At 41.0% G+C, this 18,612-nt stretch overlaps 1 gene segment (V, D, J or C); it reads left to right on the top strand.

The window, feature by feature from the left end:
- The first annotated feature begins 12,816 nt into the window (after nt 1–12,816).
- Nucleotides 12,817–14,037, top strand: LOC119902826. The segment is given in 2 exon segments: nt 12,817–13,353; nt 13,471–14,037. Coding segments are annotated over 2 exon segments (468 nt in total).
- The last annotated feature ends 4,575 nt before the right edge of the window (nt 14,038–18,612 follow it).

The following is an 18,612-nucleotide window of genomic DNA, read 5'->3' on the forward strand; positions in this document are numbered from 1 at the left end:
ATGATAGTTGACATGTTTCCAAAATGGACAGACATCAGTGTTACTACAGAAACATGGTGACAGACTGAGACCAGTCGCTTTTTCTTTCAGCAAAACTGGATCCAGTGGCTGCAGGGTCACCACGTTGTCATGGCATCACGTCACATTGTTGGTTATTCTGATTTAACCCTTTGGTCCCTCATGCGGTTTCTATGATCTTGCTTGAACAGAAGACCTCTCATCTCTCCACAGCACGTTGGCTCCGATACACCACTGTTCTATTGGATATGCCTAACATCGCTGTCAAACGCTGTAATGTTGTTGTGTAATGTTAAATCCTGCAACTTTGCTCCCCATTCCAGGAGATGGAGAAGATCATAACTGTGTTGCTGTGCTTGAGCAGGTTTGCACTCCACGTCCAGATCTGTCTGAAACACCTCTAACTAACCCAGACCTGATTCTCTTTGATGACGGGTCTGCTTCACGCAATGTTAACACAGGAAAAAATCAAGTTGTCAGCACGAGACACTGAAATCTGGCCCCTTGCCATCTCATTATTCAGCTCAAGCAGCTGAGTTGGTTGCACTCACTGAAGCTTGTAAACTGGCCAAAGACAAATCAGTAACTATTTACACAGATTCTCAATATGCATTTGCAACCGTGCATTAAAATCTGATGGTAAGCCTATTCTGCATCATGATAAAATAGCTGCATTGCTTGAAGCAGTGATGTTGCCGTCTGCTATTTCTGTATGCAAATGCCCATACTGATGCAAAAGACTTTGTTTCTACAGGTAACGCCAAAGCTGATGCAGCTGCCCGCACCGCAGCTCAACAGGGCCTGACACACACACACACCCCTGCACGCAGACACAGACACAGATATTCCTCTGACATTGCATGCTATGCAACAGTTTGCTCCATCAGATGAGAAGCGCACATGGCAACAGGCTGGTTGTAAATATGCTGATGGATTGTGGACTGGTCCCAATGACAAACCATGTTGACCCAAACATTGTTTTCCACATTACGCTAAATTGACACATGGGTTGCATCATGTGTCAAAGGGAGGGATGTTCGATCAACTAAAGCAACACTGGTTCATGAAAGCTTTCACAACATACGCTCACAACTTTTGCCAAACGTGCTCAATCTGCCTAACACACAACACAGGGAGAGGATTGAGGGTTCCCTTAGCGGCACACCCAACGCCAGATAAACCATCTGATCACCTGATGATGGACTTTTTGAGCTTAACCCGAGTCAAGGCAAAAGGTTCTGTTTGGTCATAGTTGATATGTTTTCCAAATGGATGGAGGTTTTTCCAACTTCAAAACAAGACGGTGCAGCTGGAGCTAAAGCCCTGATTTCTGAGATCTTGCCGCGCTGGGGCGTGCCTTCTAAAATCAGCAGTGACAACGGCACACCTTTTGTAAGTGAAGCCATCAAACCACTTGGCTCTTATATGGGCATTGATTTGAGACAACATTGTTCCTTCCACCCAGCGAGCGGTGGAGCAGTAGAAAAAGAGAATGGAACATTAAAAGCTAAGCTAGCTAAATGTTGTGAAGACACAGGTCTTCCATGGACAAAGGCGTTGCCGTTGGTGTTGATGTACATGAGAACGAGGGTAAGAACTAGGTCAGGTTTGAGCCCGTTTGAGATTCTTTTTGGGCGCCCTCCACGAACAGGGATAGAGGCAGCGAGCAGAGTACCGCCTGACACACATCACTGTGAGAATGATTGAATGACTTTGTCCTCTGCTCTTGCCCGTCTACATCAGCAGGTTAAAGAGGCCCTACCCTCTCCAGCGACAGAACCACTGCACAGTCTCCTAGAGTCTCCTTTTGTGGTGGTTAAGGACTTCAGAAGAAAGCACTGGAAAGCGCAGAGGTGGAAAGCTGCTCCTGACAACATACACAGCGGTAAAAGTGGCTGAAAGAGCTACGTGGATTCACGCCAGCCACTGCAGGAAGGAGCCTGCACCAGTACAACAATAGATCAACAAGCGTGCACAATCAGCACCTCGTGTTGTGAGTGAAGGAGGGATTGGGAACGCTTAGGCTCCCTTTGTCTCGGACTCACAGGCTGTTAGACAGCAAACATCAGCACAAGGGAGCTAGTGGGAAAACTCCTGGTCTCACCACTGCTGATTTAAGTGACGCCGCAAAAAATGAAGAGTGGGTAGCATGGTTGTCTCTGGAAGGAGACGTCATGGGACCCAGTCAGACACCCAGACATGTGTGGCCTACGAGGAGCAACAGAGATGTTTGCTGCCATTGCAACAGCATGAACAGTGCCTCTGTTGCAGTTCTTAGATCACAAGCGTGATGCACAAAAGCCACCACGACAGAACACCACAGTGAACTACAGGCATTGACATCAAATAGCAGTGTTGGAGGCAAGAGAAGCACCCAAAGAGGCTGGGATGCTGGGCTAATGTTTAATAACTCCTGCTGTATGTTTGTGCCCAACAATACAGCTCCAGATGGTTCGGTGAACTGAGTGCTGGAAGGACTGCGTTCCCTACGAGAAGAACTTGCAGAGAACTCTGAAGTGGACACTAACATGTTCGACCGGTCAGATTCTGTGTTTGCTAAATAAAAGGCCTTAGTGATGCCCACACTAGCAGGTCTAATGATTGCTGTAGCTCTCTGTGGATGTTGCATCATTCCATGTGCCAGAGGTCTGATTGTAGGAGCTATTGAGAAAAGTGTCTCCATTCAAATGATCACACTCGTCTGGATTGGAATCTTTTTCATTCATCTCACATTTCAGAAGACTCACTAAAGGACAAATTTCCATTACACCAGTCATGTAAGGATTTCCATAAACTTTAGTCACAAACATAAAAAATGTGCTCTGTTGTTTCTACATTTGTGTTGCATAGGTGACAGTTTTCTACATCACATTTCAATCTTAGAATTTTAAACTGCATTTCTTTGTTTTTAGGAAGAAGTGGAAATTAAAGATATTTTGTTCTAATAGCTGATATTTCAGGGTTTGAAGTTCTCCTTGTGAAGCCAGGTTACATTGTATTCTACAGATGTTGCCTCAGGAAGGCATTGTTACATTTTTGGTTTAAAAAGTCAACTTGGCCTATCTTTATATTTTGGACTTTGGAGGTCGGTGTGTTTTCTACATTATTTTTAATTAACTGAATAAGAGCCTTTGGAATGTTTTATGACACCTTCAGCAATCCAGATTATATCCAACTTTATATATATCCAACAATTGACCATATTTGTTTCTCCATCCAGTTGTCCATAAATATAGATTTTCTTTTGCACAACATGAATCTATTGTTCCATAGCAGAACGTTCTGTGGACTAAAATTATGTTTAGAAATCATAGATATATCATATCTTAGAAAAATACAGCATAACTCTTTTTACATTATAGTTAGTGTCGGACTTCAGTTAGAGCGAGTCCTATTCTGCGCTGTGATTGGCCAGCTGTGTATTCAGTTGCATGTGTTCCAATCAGCTCATGTGATGCTGCTCAGCCAGTCAAATCTGTCCATTCTGATAAGCATTGCGAGCAGAGTCCACGAGTGAGATACAGAGAGGAAGAGATGAGACGAAAGAGAAAAGAGACTTCACACGGCTTTTAACCAAGAATGTACAGAGTCTCACATGTACATTCTTCCTACGGGCAGTTCAAAACCAACTAGCCAATCAGAAGCAGAGAAGGGCGGGTCGGCGAGAAGCCGGTAAACAGCTCGGGTTCAGCTGTACGTGTTGCCGACCGGCTCGGCAACACGGACTGGAGCGAGAGTTTCAGAGCGGTGAGTTATTAATCTGTATCCATAAAGTTTTAACTGAGCTCTGTCTCTACATCACAGGAACAACTTTCTGTCCACTGACTGCCTGGAGGGTAGCTAGTGTTTGGAAGGGAGAGGAGAGCTGTGTGCTGCAGCTCGCTGTTTCTGAGGGCGTGTCGGAGTCGCCGCTTGGCGAGCGTTATATGAGGCGCGTTTAGCTTTCATCCCTGTGACGTCACAGGGATGTTTGTTAAGATGTGTTGAGTGTTAATTATAATTTTGGTTGAGACTACACTTTGATCACTCAAAGCTACACTTTAGTTAATTTTGTTTTTCTGAACTGAATTGAGCAACAAATTAATTTATATTAAGATGCACATTTACAAAAACGTTTTTTAAATTTAGACTTTAGATTACTTAAATTTAGAATTTATTATTAGTTATTTATTATCGCTTCAGTTTTATGTAAAAACTGACAGTAAATATGTTATATATGTGATACAGCTAGGCCATACGTTGTGATAGCTACTGAATGATAATGCAAGTTGATGTTCCGGATGTTTGCTTGGTGAAATTTCTCTAACTGGACCTCTTTGAATCAATATTATGTTGCATGCAGAACTGGAGGCTGCAGTTTCAGGACCCCCGCAATCCCAGGGCCTCAGTTATTTTGCGACAGCGCCATCTAGTGGAGTGGTGGTGGTAATCCACAGCAACATGAAGGAGGTTAACGCTGTCTGCTAGCACGTTGGCCGTGAGGCTGATGTCCAGAGCTGTAGGGTTAACCGGTCGACATGCACATAATTAATAATTTAAATTTAGGCAGACACTCTGTGATGGTTGTGGTAAGGGTAATTGGCTTCGGTGGACTGTCAAGTGAAACGTAGCCAGCTGGCAGTATCAAAGTAAACAAGGGTCCTGAAACTGCAGCCTCCGGTACTACAGCTACATACTATATACACAATATTTCCTAAAATTAATATAAGATTTTAGGAAATATTGACTCCACTCAAATGATTTCTTTGGAAATGGCAGCTTAGAGATGGGTTTAAAAATGATTTATAACAACGGGATGTAGAGAGAGCTTAACGACAAGGAACACTAACGAACCAGCGGTATTGATGACCCGGGCCAACGACCCCACTGAGGTTAAATAGCTGAGTTTCCCTGCCAGTCAGTCAGAACTGAAGAAGTCCTTCGGATGAGGGACGAAACGTCTTCCAGTATCTTCAACCAAGTCCAGTTGCCCTTGATTTTAAACTTCGTTGGATAATAAGGCATGTAGTTTAAGCTAACTTTAGCATGCAGCCATAAAATAAGACATGTCGTTTAAAATAAGGCATGTAGTTTAAGCTAACATTAGCATGCAGCTATAAAATAAGGCATGTAGTTTAAGCTAACTTTAGTATGCAGCTATAAAATAAGGCATGTAGTTTAAGCTAACTTTAGCATGCAGCTATAAGATAAGGCTTGGAGATTAAGCTAACTTTAGCATGCAGCTATGAAATAAGGCGTGCAGTTTCAGCTAACTTTAGCATGCAGCTATAAAATAAGGCGTGTAGTTTAAGCTACTGTTAGCATGCAGCTATAAAATAAGGCATTTAGTTTAAGCTAACTTTAACATGCAGCTTTAAAATAAGGCATGTAGTTTAAGCTAACTTTAGCATGCAGCTATAAAATAAGGCGTGTAGTTTCAGCTAACTTTAGCATGCAGCTATGAAATAAGGCGTGCAGTTTCAGCTAACTTTAGCATGCAGCTATAAAATAAGGTGTGTAGTTTAAGCTAACTTTAGCATGCAGCTATAAAATAAGGTGTGTAGTTTAAGCTAACTTTAGCATGCAGCTATAAAATAAGGCGTGTAGTTTAAGCTACGGTTAGCATGTAGCTATAAAATAAGGCATTTAGTTTAAGCTAACTTTAGCATGCAGCTTTAAAATAAGGCATGTAGTTTAAGCTAACTTTAGCATGCAGCTATGAAATAAGGCATGTAGTTTAAGCTAACTTTAGCATGCAGCTATAAAATAAGGCGAGTTGTTTAAGCTAACTTTAGCATGCAGCTTTAAAATAAGGCATGTAGTTTAAGCTAACTTTAGCATGCAGCTATAAAATAAGGCATGTCGTTTAAAATAAGGTGTGTAGTTTAAGCTAACTTTAGCATGCAGCTTTAAAATAAGGCATGTAGTTTAAGCTAACTTTAGCATGCAGCTATAAAATAAGGCATGTAGTTTAAGCTAACTTTAGCATGCAGCTATAAAATAAGGCATGTCGTTTAAAATAAGGCATTTAGTTTAAGCTAACTTTAGCATGCAGCTTTAAAATAAGGCATGTAGTTTAAGCTAACTTTAGCATGCAGCTATAAAATAAGGCATGTAGTTTAAGCTAACTTTAGCATGCAGCTATAAAATAAGGCATGTCCTTTAAAATAAGGCATGTAGTTTAAGCTAACATTAGCATGCAGCTATAAAATAAGGCATGTCATTTAAAATAAGGCATGTAGTTTAAGCTAACATTAGCATGCAGCTATAAAATAAGGCATGTAGTTTAAGCTAACTTTAGCATGCAGCTATAAAATAAGGCATGTCGTTTAAAATAAGGTGTGTAGTTTAAGCTAACTTTAGCATGCAGCTTTAAAATAAGGCATGTAGTTTAAGCTAACTTTAGCATGCAGCTATAAAATAAGGCATGTAGTTTAAGCTAACTTTAGCATGCAGCTATAAAATAAGGCATGTCGTTTAAAATAAGGCATGTAGTTTAAGCTAACTTTAGCATGCAGCTATAAAATAAGGCGTGTAGTTTAAGCTAACTTTAGCATGCAACTATAAAATAAGGCGTGTAGTTCAAGCTAACTTTAGCATGCAGCTATGAAATAAGGCGTGCAGTTTAAGCTAACTTTAGCATGCAGCTTTAAAATAAGGCATGTAGTTTAAGCTAACTTTAGCATGCAGCTATAAAATAACGTGTGTAGTTTAAGCTAACTTTAGCATGCAGCTATAAAATAAGGCGTGTAGTTTAAGCTACTGTTAGCATGTAGCTATAAAATAAGGCATTTAGTTTAAGCTAACTTTAGCATGCAGCTTTAAAATAAGGCATGTAGTTTAAAATAAGGCATGTACTTTAAGCTAACTTTAGCATGCAGCTATAAAATTAGGCATGTCGTGTAAGCTAACATTAGCACTTGGATTTTTAGAGCAGCTTGAATAATGTCTTAGGGTGTTTTCTCTCAACCTGGACATTAGAAATTGGTCCAAGAGATGGCTGCAGTGGCAGCGTGAAACAAGCTACAATGTAACATTAATATGCCGCTGCACACCTTCAGTTTCCATCCATAACGTGCTTGTTTTGCCACTGACACGCTCAGATAATTATTCTTAGTGTCTGACAACATTATGGAAAGGATCCCAGCTGAGGTCAAGCTTTTGTTAAAGAGTAAGATCCGTTTTGTTTTAACATGAAACATCCCTGAAATCGCCAAACCCACCAGACTCTATTCAAATTAACTGTCATTTTATCGTCATAAAATACACATTTAAAGTCGACAGGAACAAGATAAAACCTTCACAAACCATCTTAGTTGTCTAAGAAAATAAGAAATGTACTGAAGTATAAAGGGTAGCTGTATTAGGAGTGCAAATTACAATGTGATGTCCAATCTCGCATTCATGAGGTATATATAACTTATAGCTCTAATAAAGGCCTATAATTGTCTTATAAGCAATAATTAATCAATTAATAGTTTATTAGGCTTTAATTAACACTTATATTGTTGTTTATAAGCATCCTATAAGGTCTTATAAGTGTCTTATTAACTGTTAATTACTGCCTATTACAAGCACCTTAAAATAAAGTGTTACCTACGTCTCATTTACAGAAAATAAAGCAAAAACTTTCACATCCTGTAGAATTTACTGGTAAGGTAGGAAGTGGAACAGAGAGAAGTGAAAATCCAGAGCTGCGAGGAGACGGAGAGATTGAGGGAGGAGCTAAGCTGTTAGTGAACTATAGAAGAGAGAGGAACTTCCATATTCAGCAGAGTTCAATACACAAAGCAGAAACATTCCCTTTATTCAACATGCTGTCATTGGACTATTATGTACTTTCTCTACTGTTACTATCCATTCTAACAGGTATGTGAGATCCTGCTGAGAAAGTTTCATTACTAACTTTTCTGGATGGGATTCATTTGTTGAGTCTTTTACAACATGAAATAACAGAGTTATCTCTTCCTTCAGGTGTCAGCTGTGAAGAACTCACTGCAGTCAGGAATGAAGAGTTCACTTTAGAAGACAGCTCTGTTACTCTGTCCTACACATACTCTAAAAAGCAACTGGTCAAGATCGATTCTTCTGGTATCGACAATATCCAGGAAAACCACCAAGTTCCTTATTTCACACTCAGGAACAGGACTACCAATATCAGATTCCGTCCCTAGAATATCTTTTAAAGTGAGTGATGATAAAACCCAAATGGATCTGCAGATCTCCTCTGCTGCAGTGACAGACTCTGCTGTGTACTACTGTGCTCTGCAGCCCACAGTGACAGGAAACACCAAAACTCTGTATAATAACCTTTGGAGCAAAGACAACAGAATACTCCACAACGTCCACTAGAGGGAGTCACACTCTGTTAAACTTCTTTTTCTGATCCAGGCTGGATTCATTGCACTGCTAATAAAAAAATGAGTTACTGAAGATCTTAACATGATTTCTTTGTCTTCTGAAGAATAAAGACATCATCAACCATCAAACTTTCCTGTAAACACTAAATACGCTGCATGTACAGAACGCTCTTTATACCAAGGCCTTTCATAGTGATTCTGTCCATCAGACAAACAGACACACTCTCTCTCACTGATGGTGGTGGAGCTGCAGCAGGTTCAGAGTCTTGTTCAAGGACACTTCAGCATGTGGACAGGAGGAGCTGGGGACTGAACCACCAACCCTTTGGCTTCCTCCACTTCCTGAGCCACGGCTGCCCCGAACTCACTGCCCACCTCCAGATCTCAGCATCCAGATGTGGGTTTTGTTAGTCTGAAGGAATATTCCAGTGAAAATGTCTCGTTTCACTATCAAATCCTCTCCACCTGTAAGCTTGAAAGGTGACTCAACAGTTTGTAGCATCACTTTGTTAATTGCTGCTGTAAATCCACAACTTCAGAGATGTGGGGAGGTGATAACGCAGCACAGAAGTAGAGTCTTTAACTATGTTGAGTTTGGAAAATGCTGAACAAACAGATCATCAGCTGACAACTGGATTATGCTGCTGGACTAGTCTGAAGTTTCAGTGGCGTCTTTTCTTCTTCTGTGGTCTGATTCTGATTGGCCACTAGATGACACTGTAGCTGCTGTTAATCCAAGCTGAGCCACATTATCAAGTAGGCGGTGCACTACTTCTGCACTGTGTTCAACCATTCTGTCAATAATAACTGCTGCTGTGAAGAGAACAATTCTCAGACTGAATGTTGAACATCAGCTAGTTTCTCCTGTTGATTTAAACCTTGTTGTAGAGATGGAACATTGGCTGGGGATTATTCTTGCTGCTCTTTTCTTTGGTAAGATAGAAAGCACAACATCTTTTTATTCTTTTCTAAAGATTTATGGAAACAGCTGAGCTGTTTGTGTCCACAGAGTAACACTGTACAGCTGCCATTTTCCACTGTCTTCTCCTCTCAGCCTCATGAACAATGTTAGTCTAATGGCTTCATTTGCTCTACTTTTTCCAGGACTAATAGCTGGAGACACAATCTCTCCTGAACGAGAGGAAGTCAGTGGAAGAGAAGGACAATCTGTCACACTCACGTGTAACTATCAGACAACAGCAAGTTATCCTGACCTTTACTGGTACAAACATCATTCTGACCTTCAGGCACCTCAGTTTATACTCTGGAAAGGAGCAATAACAGGTGAATATATTCCTGATAGAAGATATGAATCTGAAACATCAGCAACATCAACTACACTGACCATCAGAGATCTAACCCTGGCAGACACAGCTCTCTACTACTGTGCTCTAGAAACACAGTGATACAAAGTGTAGAAGAGGCTGTACAAAAACCTGAACCCAGATATCTGACTACTCTTCAAAGAGGAGGGAAGTGGTATTCAAACCACAGCTTCATATCAGATGGATTCTGCTAATTCCTGTTTTATCAGAGTCACTGTGGTTCCAGCTGCTAATGAAACACTGGGGGAGGATTCACAGGAGCATTATGGGTAGTGGGTACAATGACAAACTCTACACGGTACAGATCAAACCATGTTTCAAGTCCAGGGTGTAATTCACCTCCCAAGTAATTAATAAACATTGGACTTAATTCAAAGCAATCATCTCAGAAGAAATAGACACGACACTAAAGAAGTTATAGACAACAAACAAAATAACTAACTCACTCATTAAATAGTTAAAATTAACAAAACTTAGAGATCAAATCATATTCTGAAGTAAACAGAATTTTCTGGCAGGGGAGCTTTGAACATTTCTTATAGATTTAATTAATACAGAGAACTCATTTCTAAGTGCATTCCAAGAAGGGGGGATTTCACAAAGTGACATGTGTGTATATAATATTTAGTAATAATAATGGTATTATTGATCAGAAATTAATTTGTTTCTTATTTAGGACCACACCTAGTTGGACAGATGTGAAAGAAAAGAAATCTATCTTTATGAGTTTGGACGTCAGCCAGTCATGTAAGGATTTCCATAAACTTTAGTCACAAACATAAAAAATGTGCTCTGTTGTTTCTACATTTGTGTTGCATAGGTGACAGTTTTCTACATCACATTTCAATCTTAGAATTTTAAACTGCATTTCTTTGTTTTTAGGAAGAAGTGGAAATTAAAGACATTTTGTTCTAATAGCTGATATTTCAGGGTTTGAAGTTCTCCTTGTGAAGCCAGGTTACATTGTATTCTACAGATGTTGCCTCAGGAAGGCATTGTTACATTTTTGGTTTAAAAAGTCAACTTGGCCTATCTTTATATTTTGGACTTTGGGGGTCGGTGTGTTTTCTACATTATTTTTAATTAACTGAATAAGAGCCATTGGAATATTTTATGACACCTTCAGCAATCCAGATTATATCCAACTTTATATATATCCAACAATTGACCATATTTGTTTCTCCATCCAGTTGTCCATAAATATAGATTTTCTTTTGCACAACATGAATCTATTGTTCCATAGCAGAACGTTCTGTGGACTAAAATTATGTTTAGAAATCATTTCCCAGAATGACAAGACAGAGAGTTTGACAGGTAGTTTAGATATTCCAAAGTCCCTTTTTAACAAAAAATCAGTACCAGCTAATTTGTTGAACAGAAGCGAAGTTATTGTGAACCACATCTCCTCACCATTCTTTAGAAACGATCGCAGCCATTTCTTTTTAATACACCATTCATGATATAAAATCTGATGCTTTAATCCCACCATCTTCATCATTTTTATGTGGTCATGTTGAAATTTAGTTTGTTTTCTTTTATCATCCTGGGAGATATAGCTAATGAATATGCAGGATAAATCAGTCTGGATATGCTTTCCATTTCTGTTAACAGTGTTCTTTGTTTTTATCTATAGAATTTTGAATATTACTTTTCTCACTTGTGTTTGGACATTTGGTAACAAAATTCCTAGGGATCGTGTATCTTTTTTGACAGGTATATTGAATAGTGAAGAACAGGAACAGTTGGATCCTCACAAGTTCCCATTAGTTGAGGTTCAAACAGAGCAGACGCTTGAGAAAATAACTCTATTGTTTGTAAGGCCAAAGGTATTTGTTCTTTGTTCTTTAGGGACAGCGTTGTGTCGTCAGCTAGCTGACCTGTAGGGAATATTTTACCGTCTGTGTTTAGTCCTTCGATGTTGGGAGTTTTTTATGAGCAGAGCCAGTAGTTCAGAAATAGATTTGTTTTTAGAATCATCATTGTATCCATAAAGATTAACCAGAATAAGAAGAACACTATCAGTCTCTAGAACACATGCTATCCAATATCAGTCATTATCTGCCGTATCACTTATGATCTTACTGAGGCATCTGTTGAAGCATACGGCTACTCCTGCCTTTTGATTCGTGCCATGTCTAAAAAGGATTTTGTCAGCCCAGTGTTGAGTCCAAAACTTAACGTCTGATGCATCAGAGTTTCTTGAAGAAATATGCAGTCAGCTTTCTGCCCTCTACAAAACAGAAATACAGCTTTGCGTCCAATCGAGTCTTTGAGTCCCCTTGTATTGAAAGAAAGGACAGAACACATATGGTTGGCTCTAACTTGTTTGTAAAAGGAATTTGGGAAGTGGAGTAAAAACCTGTTTGAATACGAGTCCCATAATTATAATTTTCCACTGTGTGATTTCAAGTTTAAAGTTCAACCTGCAGTGATGAAACCATATGGACCCCTGAACCCGGCAGCCTTTCCTTCTTTCCTTGCCTGCTCGATTTTTGGCCACATCGCCTGTCTGGACAGCGAGTCCTCTTGTGACAGGTCTGCTGCGAAGCGGATTCCTTGTTCCTTGCAGATAGGTGAGTCTTTGTTGGTTTCCAGATGTCATCTCTCACTGCTCGTCTAGCCAAGAGAATAATGATTTCCTGATGCCTGTTTTCCATCACCGTTCCAACTCTGTGGACAATGTTGATGTCACGTCTTCCATCTTTGTCACCAGCTCAGGTGCAATTCTGCACAGAAGCTCCGCTCTGACTTTCTTTTTTACCTTTTAAGCGAAGACACCATCTTCCTTTGTATCTCTCTGGTTTAATATCCCTTCATATCCTCAGTTTCTTTTCTGAGTGTGTCTCTGATTTCTAAGGTGCTGACTTTCACCTTACGTTCTTTCAGCTCCTCTGAGTTGAACTGCACTGTTTTAGCTATCGCTGCTAGCATGGTGCTGCGTTGCTGCATTTGTCTTTGCCCAGTCCTGCGATAGCATTTAATATGGTTCCTATTGACGGTCGTCAGTCGTACCTCTTCTTCTCTTGTCCATGTGGGTTTTTTCTCCAGTATTTGTGGGTGTCGTCTCTCCCCTGTCCCGTTTGTTGGAGCTAGCAGTTTTGATGGCTGTAGCTTGGCTGTGCTCTCCAAAGTCTTCGGTGTGTTTGAACGGGAGAGTTTTGGAATCTGATTGTTTCTTATTTTTGGTTACACTTACACTATACTGCAGCAACAAATGCAAAAGTGGAGATATTTTCAGCTTCAAGAACGGTTTTCATCCGGACTCAGTTTGCTGAGCTCTGACGGATACGTCTGCTTAGTACGCCGTCCCAGAAGTCTCCTCCTGTAAGTTTAACCAGGTTTCGGGCTCCAACAGAAGTTGTGTACAGTTTGCAGATTGGAGGTTTCAGACAGGTGTTTGTGTCCAGATTCCTTCAGGTGAATTTCCTGCAGATTCCTCCTTCAGTCTGACCTTCTTGGATGATGATGACTGCAGCATCACTGTCATTTCTAAAGCTTCCATCAGCCTGAATGGAAACAGAGCACAGCAAGAGGAGGAGCTCCACAACTGAATATGAAAGGCTTCATGTTGGAAGTGAAGAGCTGCTGTGTCCTCTCTATTGTTCATTCAGTACAAGTGGAAATGATGCAGCTCTGCTTAGTTTGGATGATCATCTTCATGTTTCACACTGGTAAGAAATCAAAACAGGTAAAAGGAGATGTAGACATGAAAATAAATTTTGAATGTATTAACATTTTCTGCTAAAATAGACAAATGTCAGAGTGAAATCTCTCTTTGTCTTTTTCAGGATCCTCTGAGGATTTAGTGAAACCATTTAAAGATGTAATGCTGGCTTTGGAAGGAGACTCTGTGACTCTCTCCTGCAACTATTCAGGCTCTGTACAAAACCTCTACTGGTATCAACAGAAGTCCAGTTCATCTCCACAGTTTTTCCTCGCAGAATATTCAAAGAAAGCAGGGTTTTCTTTGAAACATGACAAAACAGCAAAGGAGTTTCATCTGCAGATCTCCTCTGCTGCAGTGACAGACTCTGCTGTGTACTACTGTGCTCTGCAGCCCACAGTGACAGGAAACACCAAAACTCTGTACAAAAACCTTTGGAGCAAAGACAACAGAATACTCCACAACGTCCACTAGAGGGAGTCACACACTTAACTGAGAAGATTCCAACAAGATTGTTCTTTCTCTCCACTGTTTTATACTTTAAAAATGTTCTAACTACCTGACAGTTTGGTCCAGAGGACAACATGTTATGATCAACAATTATTTTCAGTGACAACTAACATGCTTCATTCGAGGTCGACTTTGTCAGTGATTTCTTCAAGATGTCATTTTCTTCTTTTTGGCTTTTTCCGCTTTCCTTGTTGTGTTATATATATTTGTGTGCATATATAGGTTTGCAAAATGAAAAAGTCCAAAGTCCAGCCCAAAGAGAGTTCCCATCTCCCACAGTAACCTCTGCTCCTGAACTGCCTGAAACAGTCCACTCTCATTAGAGACCCTCCAGGCAGTCAGTGGACATTAAGCTGTTACTGTGATATAGAGGCAGAGCATAAATAAAACGTTACATATAAAAGATAAATCTGTAAGAAATGAATAAGTTGTCACTCTGAAACTCTTGGTCCAGTCTAGGTTGCTAAGCTGGTTCTGGAACATGTACAGCTGAACCCAAGCCATTGTTACCGGACCCGCCCTGCTCTGCTTCTAGTTAGAAGAGCTGCTAATAGCTCTTAACTAGGTCCTGCACATGTGCAGCTCCCGTCAAAGATCAAACTGAAGTAGCTTAAACGGAGCGTTCAACACACAGGGTGAAAAGAGGAGCAGCAGCAATATGCAGTCTGACAAAACTATGGTCTTTTTTGAAAATGAAACATTACATTTACTCGTTTGGCAGTTTCTTACATTTGTACTTCCTGCTTTCTTACAGTGCAGACGCTTTGCTGCTTGCTCTTGCCTCTCCCTGCATTCTTTTGCTCAATCAGCAGCTCTTGGATACTTTTAAATCACTGGGACTGTCAGATAAAGTAGGCTCTTGCCATACTTTAAAACCTTTTATGATCTTAGTGCTACGCGAGTGCGGCCTATCAATAGCACTAGCCTGTACTGCAGTGACTGGAGCTATAGCTAATGCTAATTAGCAACAAGATGCCCCCCTTCTCCACGGACGACTTCTACAAACTTCAACAGAAAATTACTGTGCTGGAAACCAAGATCCACAGGTTAGAAGTGAATGTGGAAGTGAATGGATTATGTGGGAATGACACCACTTTACCGTGGACCCAAAACAGTGGACAAGACCATGCTAACACACGGCTAATTAGCACCAACAAGACTCCCAAGACGACTGGGCCTCAAACTCTGATTGTGGGTGACTCTGCTGTAAACGATGTAAGAAGCATGTGCAGTAAGAACACCAAAATACTCTGCTTTCCGAAGGATACGGTGACTTGGCAGAAAGAATCCTGCATATCGTGGCTGAACATCCTGCAGTGAAACACATCATACTGCACATCGGGACCGATGATGTTGTGAAGAACAGTCTGAAGTGTTGAAAGAGGACTTTAATAATCTGTTGAAAACAGTCAGCTCTTTGAATGCTGAGGTGTTTATCAGTGGCCCTATACCGCCAATCCGAAGAGGAGCTGAGAGATTCAGCAGATTGATGGCATTGAACACGTGGCTCTCAACGGCATGTACTGTCCATTCAGTGCATTTCATTGAACACTTTTACTTTCTGTGGGACTGCAGACATCTTTTTAAGGCAGATGGACTTTGCTTTAACAAGTCAGGAGTAAAATTGTTTAGCTCCAACCTGTTTTACTTTCTGCATCACTCATCTGTTCCCTCTGCCAAGGACACGAGACAAGAGGAATCTAAACAAGAAGAAGACATAACACAACACGCCAGAAACCTTGAAGGAGAGCCACCTCAACCCCCCGCCGGAAGACAGCTCTGATCACGGGAGACAACTGAGCCAAGAGGAAGAGCCTCCACCTCCCTCACTGAAAACCAACAGTGACGATTCAACATCTCTACCCCCCCAATCCCCACCTTCAGACACCCTTTCTCCCCTCTCCCCCCTGTTGGACTTCACTGATCACATGGAAGACCTGGTTAGAGCTGGGACCAAATTTACTCCCCGCACCTTCCCTCGCTCCACTCCCATTTTCTCTACCCTAAACCCCCCTCACCGTCCACCTCCACCACTGGCTCTAAGTCCTCCAGGTTTGACACATGTGTCACAAATACAGCGCCCAACCCGTCCTCCCGCTCCGTAATGTTGAAAAAGCCCAGTAAGCTCTGTCTGATATGTGCTGGGTCCAGGCTACAAGGAAAATAGCACTCATGACTCTTCCCAGGACCCAGTGTGCTGGTCGTCTTCTCCATCCCTGTCTTGACAGGTAACAGAAAAAGCATGGTGAATGTGTTAAGAAACAGGAAGCACTCAACATATCCTGTAAATTTAGTATTAATTCTTCGTCAGCTGCAGCCTGTCGAAAAGTGGGCCAGATAATGTTTTTAACACACTAAAGTTAGCTTTGTTAAACGTTAGGTCTTTGGCAGGAAAAACATTTTTAATCAATGATTTTATAATCACTCACAATCTTAATTTCATGTTTTTAACTGAAACTTGGTTGGACCAAGATAACAGTGCAGCTGTCCTTATCGAGTCTACCCCTCCCAGCTTCAGTTTTATAGTGAAGCTGGAGTCCATAAGAGAGGAGGTGGAGCTGCCATTTTGTTTAACGACTCCCTCCAATGCAAAAAGATGTCTTATGGGAATTTTGCTTCTTTTGAATATGTGGCTCTTCAGCTGAATTCCTCTTCTCGAGCTATTTTTCTAAAAATCTACAAGCCCCCTAAATACTGTGCAAACTTCATTGCTTTTAATTAATATTTTCCATTTAACTCTTTTAAGCCTGATTGTAACACTTTAACTTTTATTATATTTTATGTTGCTTTTAAACTTTTTTATATTTCCCTGTTGCTTTTATGTTTTATGTAAAGCACTTTGAATTACCTTGTTGTTGAAATGTGCTATACAAATAAACTTGCTTTGCCTTGCCTTACATTTGAGGAACAACATACAAGCATCAACAAAGCATCAAATACATCACGAGAACTACAACTCACAATACATACTTGTAAGAGCAGCAATAAATACTAGTAAGAGCTAATAGCACATATCGCATCGATGGGGTAAATACCGAGGGAAAGAAGAGTTAACACAAAGTGCAATCAGTAAGATAATTGTAAGGGGAGAGAAGAAGACGAGCACAGGAAGTGCATGTTAGAGGTTAGGAGTTAGAGATGTTAAGAGAAAGTGTTCACACAAGACTTGAGTTTAAGAGCTTCTTGAAGTCAGAGGGGGACGCCCCTGCTCTGACGGCATGTGGTAGCTTGTTGCACCATCATGGTGTCACAGATGTGTTTAGGGATGGCAAAGCCAGGTGGCGGTGGTTGGAGGAACGCAGCGGTCCGAGAAGGAACATAACTTGCATTATGGAGTTTAGGTAGATGGTGCAGACCCAGTAGTCACTCTGTATGCAGCATTACTAACTTGAATCTGATTCTGGAGGCAACGGGGAGCCAGTGGAGGTCACTGAGTAACGGAGTGACATGAGTCCTTTTGGGCTGATCAAAAACCAGACGCGCTGCTGCGTTCTGAACCATTTATAGGGGTTTCACCGCACAAGCTAGAAGACCTGCTAGGAGGGCATTGCAATAGTCGAGGCGGGTGAGATGGCCTGTACCAGAAGCTGGGTGGCGTACTGAGTGAGGTAGAGCCTGATTTTCCTTATGTTGTATAGAGCAAAGCGGCACGACCGAGAGACAGCAGCAACATGGTCTGAAAAGGACAGCTGGTCATCAATCATGACACCAAGCTTCTCACCACCCGGGTTGGAGTGATGGTTGAGGAGTTCATTTGTAGTTTGATGGTATGGTGGATATGGCTGAGATGTAAATGAGATGTAAATGTTGAGAGTTCCTCAACAGATGATGAAGAGGAAGGGCCAATGATGTGAAGGCCCAGATCCATCAGAGTATCAATGTTCTTCCTCTCTCTCCTCCCCTCTCACTGCAGACATGAACCACTGGCTGAGAAACATCCTGATTCTGACTCTCTGGCTAGGTAACTCTTTAAACCTACTGATTGTTCTCCTTTAATCAATCATCTTTATTGATCCATCTCTTCCTCTGCATGTTCTCTTCTTCCCCAGAGTGTAAAGGAGAAGTCAGAGTGACCCAGCCAGCAGGAGATGTCATTGCTGCTGAAGGAGACACAGTTACACTTGGCTGTACTTTTGAGACTAGTGACCAATACCCCTACTTGTACTGGTACAAACAAGAAGTAAATGAGTCTCCTAAGTACATGCTGAAAAGTTACTCAAAAACAACAGATTTTGATGCAGAGTTCACGAAAGACAGATTTAATGCTACAATCAAGGATAAGTCAGTTCCTCTGAAGATCCAGAAGCTTCAGCTGTCTGACTCTGCTGTGTACTACTGTGCTCTGCAGCCCACAGTGACAGGAAACACCAAAACTCTGTACAAAAACCTTTGGAGCAAAGACAACAGAATACTCCACAACGTCCACTAGAGGGAGTCACACACTGTTAAACTTCAGTGGTTTATGATACAGTCAGGATTTGTTTTAGTGGTGATAGAAGCAACATTAAATGAAGCACCACAGATAAAACACAATAAACAAATAACAGAACTTGAATATGTTCATAGTATTTTCAAAGTATCTCCAATACTACTCCAGCAGATTGTTTTCACAGACAATTGAAATGCTTGGTGACTGTAACCATTGCAAGCTTTAAGCTGTGCTGCCTGGTTTGAAGCAATATGTAGACTGTAATACCCCCATTTGCACCTCTCACCATAATGTCCATTTAATTCCCACCTACAAGTCCCTGCTCAA

This window comes from Micropterus salmoides, unplaced genomic scaffold (genome assembly GCF_014851395.1).
Source record: "Micropterus salmoides isolate LMB-PRFRI ecotype aquatic unplaced genomic scaffold, ASM1485139v1 Ms_hic_scaffold_14, whole genome shotgun sequence".
NCBI lineage: Eukaryota > Metazoa > Chordata > Actinopteri > Centrarchiformes > Centrarchidae > Micropterus > Micropterus salmoides.